The 16,589-nt window shown below is 46.3% G+C and overlaps 1 protein-coding gene across 13 annotated transcripts in view; it reads right to left on the bottom strand.

Moving 5' to 3' along the window:
- Nucleotides 1–16,589, bottom strand: part of ncor1 (nuclear receptor corepressor 1) — a 260,519-nt gene that overhangs the window by 38,358 nt on the left and 205,572 nt on the right. For all 13 annotated transcript variants that reach the window (XM_069911235.1, XM_069911241.1, XM_069911245.1 and 10 more), the window contains 6 exons: nt 12,227–12,370; nt 11,028–11,193; nt 9,178–9,644; nt 6,624–6,755; nt 1,614–1,789; nt 246–469 (listed from right to left, as the gene is read on the bottom strand). In XM_069911235.1, coding sequence (XP_069767336.1) covers nt 246–469; nt 1,614–1,789; nt 6,624–6,755; nt 9,178–9,644; nt 11,028–11,193; nt 12,227–12,370 — 1,309 coding nt within the window. The remainder of the gene's footprint in view (nt 1–245; nt 470–1,613; nt 1,790–6,623; nt 6,756–9,177; nt 9,645–11,027; nt 11,194–12,226; nt 12,371–16,589) is intronic.

The raw sequence follows: 16,589 nt of genomic DNA, 5'->3' as shown, positions 1-16,589 counted from the left end.
TTTAAATCATCTGCTCCACAGCAAACAGAAGGGCTGAAAATAATACAACAAAAATGCAGCCGATGCCAGGTAGTCCTATCGGCACTGTATCAACGAAGCATGCATTACTGCTGACAACTCTTGCCCCCTGCATAGCAACATTAAACATGTGCCTCACTCTGGCTAATGTGCTCTTTTAACCTTGTGGGCAGCATGGATCAGAAATCCATGGCGAACATTATTTATTATCCAGATTGCTTGCTTACCTCCCTCTTCCTTTTTCTGTTGGAGTCTCAGGAGAGACCCTTGATGGTGGTCTCTGATGAAGAGTGGTTTGACTGTTCTGTGGCTGAGAGTCTGTGCTGTAATGGGTGGAAACCTTTCCTCGACTAGAAGCCACTGTTGATACAGTTTGGAAATTAGACAACTGAGGCTGCTGTGATAATGGGCTGGTGGCCTGGTTTCTGGCAAAGTCCTGTGTGATGATGTGCTTTAAAAAAGATCAAAGTACTTTAGAACCAAAACCCCCAGAAAATATACACAGGTTTCAAACAAAGTAACAGACAAGCAGGTGATCAAGTGAATTAATGGAACTAACAATGTCAGTTGTATTGAAAGGGAAAAGAGTTGAGTGGAAGGGAAGATGAAGGGAAGTGGGGAGAAGGAGGCTATTTTGTGGGGAGGATAGAAATGGAAGGAGAGAAATGGAAGGGGAGAGAGGCAGAAAAGAGTTGGGGATTGGGAGGAGGGGATGGGGAGAGCGAAGAGGGGCAGAAGGGGGAAAGCGCGTGCGATAGGGACACCTTGTGCATGGGTGTCTGGGTAAGGATCAGAGTTGGCCATGATGGGACACAAACCACAGATGAACTAGAATGTAAGCAGATCATGAATGAAAGAATTGTGATTATGCACACAGAGAGTAAGGCAGCCCAGCCATGTCATTGGAGCAGAAATAGGCCATTCCACCCATCGAGTCTGCACCGCCATTTAATCATGAGCAGATTCATTCTCCCACTCAGCACCACTGCCCGGCCTTCTCCCACTCAGCACCACTGCCCGGCCTTCTCCCACTCAGCACCACTGCCCGGCCTTCTCCCCATACTCAGCACCACTGCCCGGCCTTCTCCCCATACTCAGCACCACTGCCCGGCCTTTTCCCCATACTCAGCACCACTGCCCGGCCTTCTCCCCATACTCAGCACCACTGCCCGGCCTTCTCCCCATACTCAGCACCACTGCCCGGCCTTCTCCCCATACTCAGCACCACTGCCCGCCCTTCTCCCCATACTCAGCACCACTGCCCGGCCTTCTCCCCATACTCAGCACCACTGCCCGGCCTTCTCCCCATACTCAGCACCACTGCCCGGCCTTCTCCCCATACTCAGCACCACTGCCCGGCCTTCTCCCCATACTCAGCCCCACTGCCCGGCCTTCTCCCACTTAGCACCACTGCCCGGCCTTCTCCTCAGACTCACCACCACTGCCCGGCCTTCTCCCCATACTAAGCCCCACTGCCTGGCCTTCTCCCACTCAGCCCCACTGCCCGGCCTTCTCCCACTCAGCACCACTGCCCGACATTCTCCCAGTCAGCACCACTGCCCGGCCTTCTCCCCATACTCAGCTTGCTTACTTACGTGGATATGGTCAGCAAGTGTTATCAATTTGTGTGTTTTGGAAACTTGAGGGTTAGAAGTAGAAGGGTAGGTGCCGTCAGCCTGCGAAGATGCTGGTTGCTGATGTGGCGATGGCGATTTCTGTATCATCGTATATCGACCCTTGGCAGTATCAAACATCCGAGCATTTGGTTCACCTTTAAAACATGCAAAGACTCACATTCTTTTCACATTCATTCCCAAGCAGGAAAGACAATGTGGAATGTCCACCCTTCCACCATCTGTTGGTGTTGTACGTAAATGATTTGGATGTGGATATAGGAGAAATGATAATTAAATTTGCAATTCTATGGAGATTGGTGGTTGATAGTTTTAGGCTGCAGAGAGATATCAATGTTTTGGTGAAGTGGGCTGAAAAATAGCAGGTGAGGTTTAATCCAGGCAGGTGTGAGGTGATACATTTTGGAAGTGCTAATGAGGCAGACTTACACCATCAATCTGAATGCCCTCAGGAGCAATGATGAGCAGAGGTAGTTGGAGTATATCCAAGTCGAGTCAGACAGTCTTGCAGCACAGAACAGGCCCTTTGGCTCAATTTGACTGCATTTGGTTAACTCTTCCTATCCAAATTTATTTTTAACTCAAAATTGTATCTGCTTCTATAATTTTCCTCTGGTAGCTTGTTCCAGATAGGGACCAGATACGTAGAACATGACAGGACAGTATAGGCCCTTCAGCCCTTGATGTTGTGACGAACCATATATCGTATTCCTTAAAAAAAGTACAAAATCCTCCCTACCCCGTAACCCTCTATTTTCCTTTCATCGATGTGCCTAAGAGTCTCTTAAATGCCCCTAATGTTCCAGCCTCCACAACCATCTCTGGCAAGGGATTCCAGATGCTCATTACTCTGTGTAAAAAAAAAACTTATTCCTGATGTTTCTCCTAAACTTCCCTCCTTTCACTTTGTATACGTTCTCTGGTGTTTGCTATTCCTGCCCTGGAAAACAGGTACTGGCTATCCACCCTATCTATGCCTCCATAATCTTGCAGACCTCTATTAATCTCCTCTTATCCTTCTATGCTCCAAAGAGAAGTCTCAGCTCTAGCTCAAAACATTTTCCAATCCAGACAACATCCTGGTAAATCTCCTTTGCACCCCCCATAGCTTCCATATTCTTCCTGTAATGAGGTGACCAGAACTGAACAGAATATTCTAATTGTGGTCTCACAATTCTAGAGTTGCAACATGACCTCTTGACCTCAATCCCCCTATTAATGAAGCCCAGTATCCCAAATGCCTTCTTAACTATCCTATCAACCTGCGCAACGACCTTGAGGGATGGATTTGAACCCCAAGGTCCCTCTGTTCATCCACACTCTTAACCCTGTACTCAGCCTTCTGGTTTGTCCTTCAAAAATGTATCACCTCACACTTAGCCAGATTGAACCCCATCTGCCACTCTTCCGCCAAACTCTGCATCCTGTTTGTATCCTTTTGTAACCTACGACAACCTTCAGCTCCATCCACAACTTCTCCAACCTTCATATCTTCTGCAAACTTACTGACTTATCCTTCTGCCTCTTCATCCAGGTCATTTATAAAAATCGCAAAGAACAAGGGTCCCAGAACAGGTCCCTTCCACGACTACTATTTTCCACTTGCAAGCCAATCCTAAATCCACATAACCAAGGTTCCATGGATCCCAAGCTTCATGACTTTCTGAATGAGTCTCTCATGGGGACCTTGTCAAGTGTTCCCTAACCAGAAATCATGGCTGAACTGAGACCAGACATGTGAGTGAGGTCAAAAAAAAGAGGAAAAGAGCCGTGTGCTTGCGTGAGGTGTACAGCGGGTACAATGCCACTTGTGAGAGGTTTGGGCCAGTGACTCCATTTGGAAAATTTTTGAAAATGTACAGTGAGCACAGTATATCAGACAGACACTACCATCTATACCAAGCCCCTTCCACATCACCAGACTCTATCTGCTTGACCTTTGCTAAAACCAGTGTCTGGTTCTCCTGACCCGAAGCGATACTTGCCCATAACTAGCACCAGCATGTCAAGCAGTGCCCTTGCCCAACACATCGAATCCCCAAGTAGTAACTACTACCTTGCACCAAATCCCCAGGCAGAGCCCCTGTCCAATCTGCACCCAATCCCCAGGCAGAGCCCCTGTCCAATCTGCACCCCAATCCACAGGCAGAGCCCCTGTCCAATCTGCACCCAATCCCCAGGCAGAGCCCCTGTCCAATCTGCACCCCAATCCCCAGGCAGAGCCCCTGTCCAATCTGCACCCAATCCCCAGGCAGAGTCCCTGCCCAATCTGCACCCAATCCCCAGCCAGAGCCCCTTCCCAATCTGCACCCAATCCCCAGGCAGAGCCCCTGTCCAATCTGCACCCAATCCCCAGGCAGAGCCCCTGTCCAATCTGCACCCAATCCCCAGGCAGAGCCCCTGTCCAATCTGCACCCAATCCCCAGACAGAGCCCCTGTCCAATCTGCACCCAATCCCCAGGCAGAGCCCCTGTCCAATCTGCACCCAATCCCCAGGCAGAGCCCCTGTCCAATCTGCACCCAATCCCCAGGCAGAGCCCCTGTCCAATCTGCACCCAATCCCCAGGCAGAGCCCCTGTCCAATCTGCACCCAATCCCCAGGCAGAGCCCCTGTCCAATCTGCACCCAATCCCCAGACAGAGCCCCTGCCCAACCTGTCTTCAATACAAGGCAGCACCCCTGTCCAATCCGTATCCATTTCTTTGCACTGATGTTCATCTGTTACTCAGGGGTTTTCTTCAGCTAACCTTCAAAACAATTGGTCTTTCCCAATTGTTTCTTCACATGTGGTATTTGAAACATGGGTAAAAACACAAAGGAGCATTGCTGGCATAAACAGCATGGCATTGCAACACATCGGAAACACTTTGCAACTGAGGGAGAATGCATGGGGTTGCGCTGCCACTGCTTTACCACAGGAAATGTGACAGCCAAAATCAGCAAATTAACAACCTAGCACTACATGAAATGGGCAGAGGGAATCAGAGCGGGCCCTGATAAAACGGGCAGAGGGAATCAGAGCGGGCCCTGATAAAACGGGCAGAGGGAATCAGAGCGGGCCCTGATAAAACGGGCAGAGGGAATCAGAGCGGGCCCTGATAAAACGGGCAGAGGGAATCAGAGCGGGCCCTGATAAAACGGGCAGAGGGAATCAGAGCGGGCCCTGATAAAACGGGCAGAGGGAATCAGAGCGGGCCCTGATAAAACGGGCAGAGGGAATCAGAGCGGGCCCTGATAAAACGGGCAGAGGGAATCAGAGCGGGCCCTGATAAAACGGGCAGAGGGAATCAGAGCGGGCCCTGATAAAACGGGCAGAGGGAATCAGAGCGGGCCCTGATAAAACGGGCAGAGGGAGTCAGAGCGGGCCCTGATAAAACGGGCAGAGGGAGTCAGAGCGGGCCCTGATAAAACGGGCAGAGGGAGTCAGAGCGGGCCCTGATAAAACGGGCAGAGGGAGTCAGAGCGGGCCCTGATAAAACGGGCAGAGGGAATCAGAGCGGGCCCTGATAAAACGGGCAGAGGGAATCAGAGCGGGCCCTGATAAAACGGGCAGAGGGAATCAGAGCGGGCCCTGATAAAACGGGCAGAGGGAATCAGAGCGGGCCCTGATAAAACGGGCAGAGGGAGTCAGAGCGGGCCCTGATAAAACGGGCAGAGGGAATCAGAGCGGGCCCTGATAAAATGGGCAGAGGGAGTCAGAGTGGGCCCTGATAAAACGGGCAGAGGGAGTCAGAGCGGGCCCTGATAAAATGGGCAGAGGGAGTCAGAGCGGGCCCTGATAAAACGGGCAGAGGGAGTCAGAGTGGGCCCTGATAAAACGGGCAGAGGGAGTCAGAGTGGGCCCTGATAAAATGGGCAGAGGGAGTCAGAGCGGGCCCCGATAAAACGGGCAGAGGGAGTCAGAGTGGGCCCTGATAAAATGGGCAGAGGGAGTCAGAGCGTCCCTGATAAATGGCGGAGGCAGATTTAAAAAACACGGAGGTGGATTTGAAAAACATGGAGGTGGATTTTAAAAACACGGGAAATTTACATGCCCAACTGAGAGAACACTCACTAGCGAAGGCCAAGACTGAGGTTTTCAGGTCAGGTGACCCAGACCAATAACTCTGCAAAGTCATCAGAGAGGTCAAGCGGCAGTATCAATCCACAAAAGTCCCAGACAAAGCTTACGAGCATCACGTTAAGCAGCCTCTACAAACTGTCAACCTGCTGAGTTCATTCAGTAGTCGTTGCTTGCTGCAGTCTTCAGAGTACACAGACTCTTGTGTTTCCATCAATACTAGGGGAGTCCAAAGTGGCCGATGTCAACCCCTATATTGACGGAACCATTGGGGGGCGGCGGGGGGGAGGAGGGTTTCAGTAAGTGCCAGCGTTGAAAGGGAGTCGATATCACCCGTGGGAGGGGCATTTAAAATAGTCCCTCCACACCACCCCCACCCCCTTCCAGCACCAGCGGGGCTGGGTTTACCTGCCATGAACCTCTGTGAGCCGCCATCACATTTCCCCTTCATCGCGCATGCACCAGCCCCAGGACGCTGCATTTAACAGTTGTGCCCTTTCTGCCCCTTAATTTGTACTCCAGGTTTATACCCCCAAATGGAGGTCAAATGAACATCTGGCTTGATGTGGCTCCAGACAGAGGTCAGAGGGCTCGAAAGCCAGACTGTCCAGCTTAAAACTGGATTTCTGGCCACTCTAAACCTGCCCCCCGCCGCCCCCCCTCTATCCAGCTCTCCCCCAACCAACAGCACAGGGATTCCAGGCTTGGGGGTCGATGATGGACCATGTAGTCTCTGAAGGGGTTGACAGTTCTAAAAGGTTTGGGGACCCCTGATCTATACATCCATGTGCATAAATAGACTAAGGTTTTTGAAAGTCCAATCAAATGTATGCCGTTAAAGTGCATGAATTAAGTAGCAGCAAAATTAAAAAAAAAGAGGAAATTGAGAATATTCAGAGATGAGAACTTACTATCTCCCTGGGAAGGCTTGTGGATTTCCTGTTGAAAAGATTCCGGCTTCTCCTGTGACTGCACTGGAGAGCTTGCAGGACTAATCACTTCTATTGCATCCACATTTGGCATGTCGTATCGATGTGAAGATACTTGGAGAAATCAGAGGACAGATCTATCATTCTAATTTCAAAGTCACACAGTGTCGAAACTGGCCCTGTGAACCACCACATCAATGCCAACTGTAATGGCTGTACTCATTTCATTTACCTGCACTTGTCATAGTCTCTATGGTGTCTACAGATTTTTTGTGATTTACTTTTTTCATAGTCTATTATGCCTTTTCTGTTCTCACAATCTGTGTACCTGCACCAGGCCGAGAACTAGTCAAGGCTGTGCTGGCTCCAACAGATGCTGAGGCAGCAGCGGTTAAGTCAGGAGATGGCAGTATTGGATAAGGTGAGCTCTGGGCTCACAGTTGAACACCTTCCACCAGGGAGGGAGGTGTGATGGAGGGAAGGCAGCTGGACGTGGGGACGTGGCTGCATCCAAAAACGCAGCGTGATCCTCAACCATTCCCTGTCTCTGAAGAGACGCTCTTTCCTTTTTATGCATAATGCCACTGTAAAGTGGTGCCTGTTTGTCAGCCTTTGAATGGCACACAAGAGAAAATATTGCATTGTATCTTGGTACAGGTGCCAATGGTAAATAAATCCAAATCCTCTTCCCTTTCTGCTACCAGTTAAATTACATCTTTTTCCTTTCAGCTCCTAAGCTTCTTCTTCCTTGGCTGGGAGCAGAATGTGCAAAGTTGAGTGTGGGTATCTGGGAGTGAAGGTGTAAAAATTCTTGCCTAATTTTCTTCTATGTCAACTGACTGAACCTGCAACTCCAATTCAATCCAGGTTGGTCTCCCTCATTCCTCAGGTCCGTAAACTGTGATTAAAATTCCAATATCTACCCCCTAACCAAGATCAAGTCCTGTAGCGTGGCAGTTAGAAAATAGTTTTCACTACTTCACATTGATTAAGGGATAATGTTTGGATTCCAGCACAACAGCTGAGGAATAGAAATGTGCAAAATAAAGGAAGAAATTGGATTTGATAAACAGCTTGTTTGGTATCAGCTGCTGCAATATGACTTGTTATTACATAGGCTGTTCTCTCTGGCCCTTCAGAGAAGGAAATCGGTCTATATTTGAATCCTCCCCACCAATGCTGTGGATCTGTAATAGCCCTCTCCACTGAGCAACACGTGTGAATGGCCAACAATTTAGGAACATTTTCCATGTCTGCCTCTCACGAAAAATAAATCATAAAAACAAATCATGTGCACCCTCCGATCTGCTCATTCCCACATAAGTGACGCTACATTAACATTTCATCCTTGTTCTAAAAACATCCAGAGGTCCTGTCATCTCCTCCAGCTACACAACCCTCAGATCTCTGTGCTCTTCCAACTCTAGCCTCCAGATATACCCAATTTTAATCTCTCCATCACTGGTGCCCATTCTAAATGAGAAATTTTGGTCTCAAATTTCTCTTCCTCTTCTCCTTTAAAGATGATCCTTAAGGTCAATTAGCCATCTGATTAATTGCATGGTTAACTGTCTGAGCAGTTGATGTGTTCAGTGTCGTTTTGTTTGACAAAGTTGTCAGAGACCTAACCATGCTTTTGCTCTCCATGGTAGGGTTTCAGGTATGGTAGAAGGTCTCAAGCATCAATGCACAGAAAACATGGCTTGCAACAAAGATTCAAAATTAGAGGAATGTTATCCAGATCTTAGCAGAAATCTGTGTCTTACCCAATATTCCTTTCTCCAACAACACATTAGTCTTCTATCCCTGATCAATTGGTTGTCATCACCCAAACCTTCTGGATTTATGAACTCTTAACTAACAAACAAAGATCCAAAGGTTCCTGCCTTAAACATAGCACTAATACAATAGAAATTGTACTCATTTAACTTCTTAAATCCTAGGGATCACCATCCCATGATGTTAGATGGAGGTTGTAATCTGAGCTTGCAATGGCAATGTTTGGAGCACAAAAGAGACTGTATGTATGAGGACCTTTAGACAACAGGAACACTTCGGCTGGTGTTTATGACGCACACAGTTGAAGGTTGTCAAAACATTTGAATATTACGAAATAAAATCTTCACTTTTTGCCCCATGAGCTTCCTGATTCAATGAACATATTTAAAAGTCCTCCTGATCCTTCAAACTTTAAAAGCTTTCCCACACAGCATTTCAAGTCAATTATCCATCATGTACATGGATTACAAAAATCTCAGATCCTGACATGAATGATGTTAGTTTATTTTTGGTGACATTGAGGGAGGTATGTTATCTTGAATCCTAAAAGAACCTCAATGTTTGGCTATTGGCGCGAGTGCTGCCATGAATTGAAATGTGATCCTGCAGCCAACCTCTGATGGCGACATTGGTCAATATTTTGCACACAGGGTTTGGACTTGGATTGGAACTTGTAACTCTGCACTGAGCCACGACAAGAGGCTCAGCCTGGCTTTGCTGTACATTCACTAAGTGAAGGTCCCTACACAGAGCTTACCACTGCTGGAGGAATCGGAGCTGTGAGATCCTCGCTCTCGACCATCTTTGTCAGAAGCAATCTGCTTTGTGATAATCACATCTATAAAGCTTGCAGCCGTTATGGTAGTCTTTCCACGAGTCCTCAGCTCCTCCTCGTACCGGGATTTGGCAGGTGGTGCTTTGTCTGGGCAGCCACTCTGTGACTGGGCCTTGGCAGAGGTCGAATAGGGTGACTGAGTTGGCCGCCGCTCGTGTTCTGTCGGCTGCTGATAATGAAGGTGCTGCGATTGCTGCGGGTCAGTGACTCTGCGAGATGCAACGTCTTCCACTCGGGGCACTTCATGCTTGTTCTCCTTCCCTTTTACCATCTCCATCTGAGGTGCAGAGGCTGCAGCATCAACCAGTGCTGCCAGGGCATCTGCTGCTGTGCTGAAGCGAGAGGTGGACAGCCCTTGTGCCATGGATAGAGCTCCCTGTGGAACTTGCCTGTCCACAGAAAGAGCAGTTTATTTTAGTGTAATGCCCAAAATGCACCGCAATGCTCCTGTGCAGGCATGAGACCTGAACACATTCCTGTGAGAGGCATGCAAACATTCAAGTTATAACAAGAAGGAATTGGTTAGATGAGGCTGTCAGATCTAAGAAATAGGAACAGGACTCCACCATCTTGCCTGTTGCTCTGCTTTTCATAGCTAATCTGACTAATTTTCACTTACCCGCCAGCTTCCCATGAATATTCATTCTCCTACGATTCAAAAATGGATCTGAGTGTCTATACATTTAACAAGGCAGTCTACTGCTTCATTGGGCAGATAATTCCACTGATTCACATCCCTCTGGGAGGAGCAGTTCCTCCTTATCGGTTTTAAATCTACTACCCTGAATCTTGAAACGATTCCCCTCGTTCTAGTTCCTCCCTGCTTCTATCTATCTATCTATTCCATTCATAATTTCATGCACTTCAATAATTTCCCCCTCATCTGCTTAAACTCCAATGAGTATACTGCTCAATCTCTCTTCATAAACTCGTCCTCTCATTTCTGGTGAACCTCCTCTGAACTATCTCTAAAGCTAACTTATCCTTTCTCCAGTAAAGGAGACCATAACTGTACACACTATTCCAGGTGTGGCCTCACCAGTACCCTGGTCAATTGCAGAACTTTCCTGCTCTTAAATTCAATATCTCCAGCAAGGAAGGACAACATCTGATTTGGCTTCTTGATTACCTGCAAACCATCACCATTTAATTAACAGTCTTATTTATTGTTTTACCTTCCAAAGCGAATGATCACACATTTAACAATGTTATACTGCATCTGCCAGACCCTTGCCCACATCTCCCTGCTGACTCAGTATGGATCAGCTGGTAAAAGAATGACTCAAAGTACCAGATTTTTAAGGAAGCATCTTAAAGGTCTACAGAAGGGTAAGGAGGTTAGGAACTGATTTCCACATTTTAGAGCCTTAACAGCTTTACACATGGCTTCCTTTGGTGAATAAATGGACTTCTGGAATAAACAAGAGGCCACAATTTGTATCCAGATATTATGGAGCCATATGGACCAGTCAATATCACATTCAAAGGGAGAGATGAAACAATACGGGGAATTAAATTAGCGGTGGGAATTTTAAAATTAAGATCTGGCATATGGGGACTGATGGAAGAAAGTGAAGGCAGTGGAAGGAAAAAGGAACAAGTTTACTGAGCGAAGGACAAATGAAGCCAATCATGGAAATGTGGTGGAAACAAGTGCACCGAGAAAGTGAAAATGAGAAGCAAGCTGATGAGAGGGTCAATCTTTGCTTCTTAAATAGCTTCATAATTTAAATAACTATTTTATTTCGAAGCCCCTCTGTTCAAGAACGTACATTATCCGAGACTGTGTTGCTGCGTCAAGTGAAGTGATAACACCCTTGCCATTGGCTCCTTGGAATATACTTGGTCGCTGCTGTAAGATGGTCTCTTGCGTTCGTATTGACGGTGATGGGGAACGGACATAACCATGACTGTTTGGTCTACTGGTCTGTTCAGGACCTGTCATCAAAATAAGAAAGGAAAACTGAGTTTAGAAATGAATCTTCACAATCCACCAATTGGCAGGTGTGGTCATCCGGTGGCCAGTTGCAGATGTCCTGGTGCCTCAGGACTAATTCGAATATGCACACTACAATATAATTACAGTACAACTCCTGATTATCCAAAATCAGAGTCTCCTAAATCCTCATCTATTGGAATTAAAAATTTTTTTTGGATAGATGATATCTGAAACAAATCAGAAATCCTCCTTTATCTGAAATTTTTTCGGAGCAGAACTGACCTCAAATGTTGAAAAAAATTCACTTGACATGAAATTAGGACAATTGTCCTCAATTCAGGTAACTCCCTCTTCTCTCTCTTTCCATTTCTTTACATTCCCCTATTGCCTTTTCTCTCCAACTCTCCCTCTCAAACTGTGTGCCGTTGTCTCCCAGCCACAAGCGGCTGGAAGAATCCCTTGTCCCAACGTCATCAAGGAGAACTGCGGGCTCAGTGGCATTCCATTCCCTCACCTCCTATCCCATTCCCTCCCTCCCTCCTCGGCACACCGGATGCCAATGTTGAATCCTCCCCTCAGCCTACTTCCTTGGTGTGCACATGCAGTCGGCCTAGAGGAGGATTTGTAGCTGGGACTTGGGTGTTGGGAACTCCGGTGACCGGGGAGATAGGAACCCGCCAACTCGCCAGTGAGTGTTTCATCAGCCCGGGAAGCCTCCTCGGGGATCGGCAGCAGCAATGGGTTCGTGTCAGGGATTAGGATTGGCGGTTGGGGGGGGGTCTTGGTGATCGGCAGCGACAATTGGGCTTGTTTCGGTGATCAGCGGTGACCAGCATTTATTTGGTGAGAATTAAACATTATTTTAATGCTTAAAAAGCCTAATCTTGTTATTTGTTGTTTAAACATTGATATAAGTGATTTGCTGTTGCTACTGGGCTGTTTTAAAAAAAAAAAGACCAGTTCTCTGAAAAAAAGTTTATCCAACATTGACCCAGTCCCAACCATTTCAGATAAGAGTTGTACTGTACTCACCTGCTCTGAGGTAAGCTAGGTCACAGGTTGTCACGGCTAATCTTTCTCTTTCTCTCTGTTCCCGTTCTCTCTCTCGCTCCCTCTCTTTTTCCCTCTCACGTTCTGCATTTGCCGCAGATGCTGCCGATACATGTGCAGGATGACCTGGTGAAAACAAACAAAAACATTTAATATTTTTCTGCTTTGGAAAATTAACAGAAGATGAGAATGACTAAATCTTTTGATGAAAGGCAGACTTTATTTTTGCGATTCTCTTCAATTTTAGATTGGAAGTTCAGAACACTGAAGCTGCCTGATCCATTCCTCGAAACAGCATGTGTATATCCTGTCCCTTGATGAGCTTTATCTGATTTATTTAGCATCCTCAATGAGCTTTTGTATCATCCATCAACATTATCTGCCCAGAATCAGTTGAGCTCTAATTCCACAAACTCGAGTTTCTAATGGATACTGATCCTTGAAATTTATCATTAAACTTTAACTGTCCATCCCACTGATCACACTCGTCTCTGGACTGCTCCAATGAAGTTCAATATCCATTCGAAAAACAATATCTTTTGGTTCAGTACATTGCAGCCCTCAGGATTAACAATATCAGAAACCTCGCTTTTCCTGATTGTGTCAGAATCAATCACTCCTGATACAAGGTCATCTACCTACAGCTGAGTTTGGCTCCAACACAGTCTATAAAATAGAACTATGGAACATTACAGCACAGAAACAAGCCCCTTCAGCCCTTCTAGTCTGTGTCAAACTATTTTTCTTTTGCCTTGTCCCACTGACCTGCACCCAGTCCATGAACCTCCATACCCCTCTCATCCATGTACATCCAAATTCATCTTAAATGTTCAATGAGCCCTCATTCATCACTTTAGCTGGAAGATCGTTCCACACCCCCACCACTCTCTGTGACCTTCTAAACTTTTTCCTTTCACTCTTAATTCCTGTCCTCTAGTTTACGTCTCACCTCCGCTCAGTGGAAAAAGCCAGTGTATATTTACTTCGTTTATCCCCCTCATAATTTTAAATACCTCAATCAAATCTCCTCTCATTCTTCTACCCTCCAGGGAATAAAGTCCTTATCTGTTTAACCTTTCCCTCTAACTCAGTTCCTGAAGAAATCTTCTCGGTACCCTTTCTATCTTATTGATAGCTTTCCTGTCGTTAGGTGATTAAAACTGCACACAATACTCCAAATTTGGCCTCACTAACACCTTACAACTTCATCATAACATCCCAATTCCTGTACCCAATACTTTGATTTATAAAAGCCAAGATTTCACCGATCCCATCTGAGAAGCATCATCCACCACTTCTCTCAGGCTTCTTCTTTCCAACCATTGTTGAATCCAGTTCACTACCTCACCGTGAACACCTAGTGCCTGGACCTTCCTGACTCACCTCCCATGAGGGACCTTGTCAAGGCCTTACTAAAGTACATGGAGTCAACATCCACATCAGAAACCTCAACAACTTTCCTGGTGACCTCCTCAAATAACTCTATAAAAATGGTTAAACACGACCTACTATGCACAAAGTCATGTTGACTACCCCTAATCAGCCCACGGCTATCCATATAATTGTACATTCGATCTCTTAGAACACCTTCTAATAATTAACCTACTACTGACCACACCAATAGCATGAAATGATCAGTCAGAACACAGGATGGAATTTGAGAATGAGGTTGGGTGTTGCCAGAACAACAACCTTACTCCCAACGTCAACAAGATACAAGATCCTGATTGTGTTTTTAAGGAAGTGAAATTCAAGGGTGGAGAGGGATGGTACCTTCAAGTTTCTGGGAGTTCACATTTCAGGGGACATCTCCTGGAGCCACTGCATCCATTAAGAAGACACAGCTATGCCTCTACTTTCTAAGAATTTTGGGGAGATCTAGCACTGCTATGGAATCAAAGGACCTTGGCAATTGTCAGGATGACTTAAAGTGAACTGAAATGCTTTAACATATTGACAATAAGAGGAGCTTTTGAAAACCATGGTTTCCAGGTCCAGACCAGATTTACCCCAAGCTACCATGCAAAGCAAGAGGAAATTGCCGAGCCACTGGTGATGATCTTCACATCATCAATGGGACAGGAGAGGGACCAGAGGACTGGAGGTGGCAAATATTGTTTCGTGAGTTTAAGAAAAGGAGTAGAGATAAGACCAGTAAGTCTTACTTCAGTGGTGGACCTGGGGTTGGAGAAGATACTGAGAGACAAGATTTACAAGCATTTGGGGATAGTCAACATGGCTTTGACAGAGGAAGGTTGTGACTTATGAGCCTGATTGAATTATTTGAAGATGCAACAAAGTACATTGATGAGTGTATCAGTATTTCAGCAAAACATTTTCAAACATGTCAGCTTTTCGCACAGAGTGGTGGGTGCATGGAATGCGCTGCCATCAAAAGTGGAGACAAGGGGTTCTGAATTATAAGGATATCTTCTGTTTTCTTTTCTCTCTTCTTTTGAATTTTACCAAACAGTGCCAACTAGAATCCGTGAAAAGGCTGAGGACCCTGTGATATATGTCTCTGAGGGCGACATCAGAACATCATACAAGGTGAACCCTTGCAAGGTGTCAGGCCCTGAAGGTGTACCTGGCAGGGTACTGAAAATCTGTGCCAAACAACTAGCTGAAGTGTTCACTGACATTTTCAACCTCTCATTGCTGCAGAGGTTCCCACCTGCTTCAAAAGGGCAATCATCCCGGCGGCCAAGAGTAATGTGAACAGCATCCACGACTACCGCCCAGTAGCACTGACTTCTACTGCAATGAAATGCTTTGAGAAGCTGGTCATGGCCAGGATTAACATGTACCGAAGTAAAGATCTGGACCCACTGTAATTCACCTATCATCACAATCGCTCCACACAGCCCTATAACACCTCAAAAACCGAAACTCACACATATGGCTGCTCTTCAACAACTACAGCTCTGCCTTCAATACCATTATTCCCTCAGTGCTGGTCAAGAAGCTAGAAACTCTGGGGCCCTGTACCCCTCTCTGCAATTGGATCCTGATTTTCTCATTGGAAGACCACAGTCAGTAGGAATTGGAAACATCGTCTCCTCCTCACTGATCATCCACACAGGCGCACATCAAAGACGCGTGCTTAGCCCACTGCTCTACTCATTATACCCCCGTGACCATGTGGCCAGGCACAATTTCAATGCCATCTACAAATTTGCTGATGACACCACAGATGTCGGCAGAATCACAAACATTAATGAGGAGGGAGAGAGATCAGCTCGTTGAGTGGTGCTACATCAACAACATTGCGCTCACGTTAGCAAAACCAAGGAGATGATTGTGGACTTCAGGAGGGAGTCAGGGGAACACGACCCAGTCCTCATCGAGGGCTCAGTAGTGGAGAGGGTCAAGAACTTCAAATTCCTGGGTGTCAACATCTCTGAGGATCTGTCCTGGAGCCTCCATGAAGATGCAATCACAAAAATGGCTTGCCAATGGCTATACTTTGTGAGGTGCTCGAGGGTGTTTGGTACATTACCAAAGGCTCTCGTAAACCTCTACAAATGGACCGTGAAGAGCATTCTGGCTGGTTGCATCACTGCCTAGCATGGAGGTACCAAATCTCAGGACAAGAAAAAACTCCAGAGGGTTGTTAACTCAGCCTGCGACATCACAGGCACCAGACTTCACTCCATCGAGGACATCAAAGTGTCTTAAAAAAGCAGCCTCTATCCTCAAAGACCCCCACCACCCAGGCCATGCCCTCTTCACTCTGCTACTGTTGGGAAAAAGGTACAGACAAAGACGAGCACTTAGTGGCACGAGGACAGCTGCTTCTTCCCCTGACATCAGATTCCCGAATGATCAATGAACCAAAGACACTGCCTTAATTTTTGTGCACTCCTATTTATTTAGTTTATTTTTCAGATATAAGAATTATAAACATTATAAGAATGTTTACATTATGATTCTGCTGCAAAACAGTGAATTTCACCACGATAAATTCTAAATTTGGATGATATATCCTCTCACGAACCCATGCTGATATCCCTGAGAAGACTATGCTTCTCCAAATGCTTGGAAATTCTGCCCATAAGAATCTTTTCAAATAGTTTGCCAATCACTGACACAACACTCGCTGTTTAAATAATTTGCAGGATTCTTGAACAATGGAATAACATTTGCTATCCTCCATTCCTCCTGTAGCCAGGAAGGATACAAAGATCACTGTCGACATCCCAGCAATCTCTTCCCTCACTTCACTTAGTTACGTGGAATATATCCTGTCAAGCTCCAGGGACCATCTATCCTGATGTGGCACATATTCAAAACTTTGGATAGACTGCACTTGGAATTCTTCATTACAGGAAGGAAGTGGAGGCTT

The sequence above is a fragment of the Narcine bancroftii genome, chromosome 14 (genome assembly GCF_036971445.1).
Source record: "Narcine bancroftii isolate sNarBan1 chromosome 14, sNarBan1.hap1, whole genome shotgun sequence".
NCBI lineage: Eukaryota > Metazoa > Chordata > Chondrichthyes > Torpediniformes > Narcinidae > Narcine > Narcine bancroftii.
This window is presented reverse-complemented; position numbering and strand designations above follow the sequence as displayed.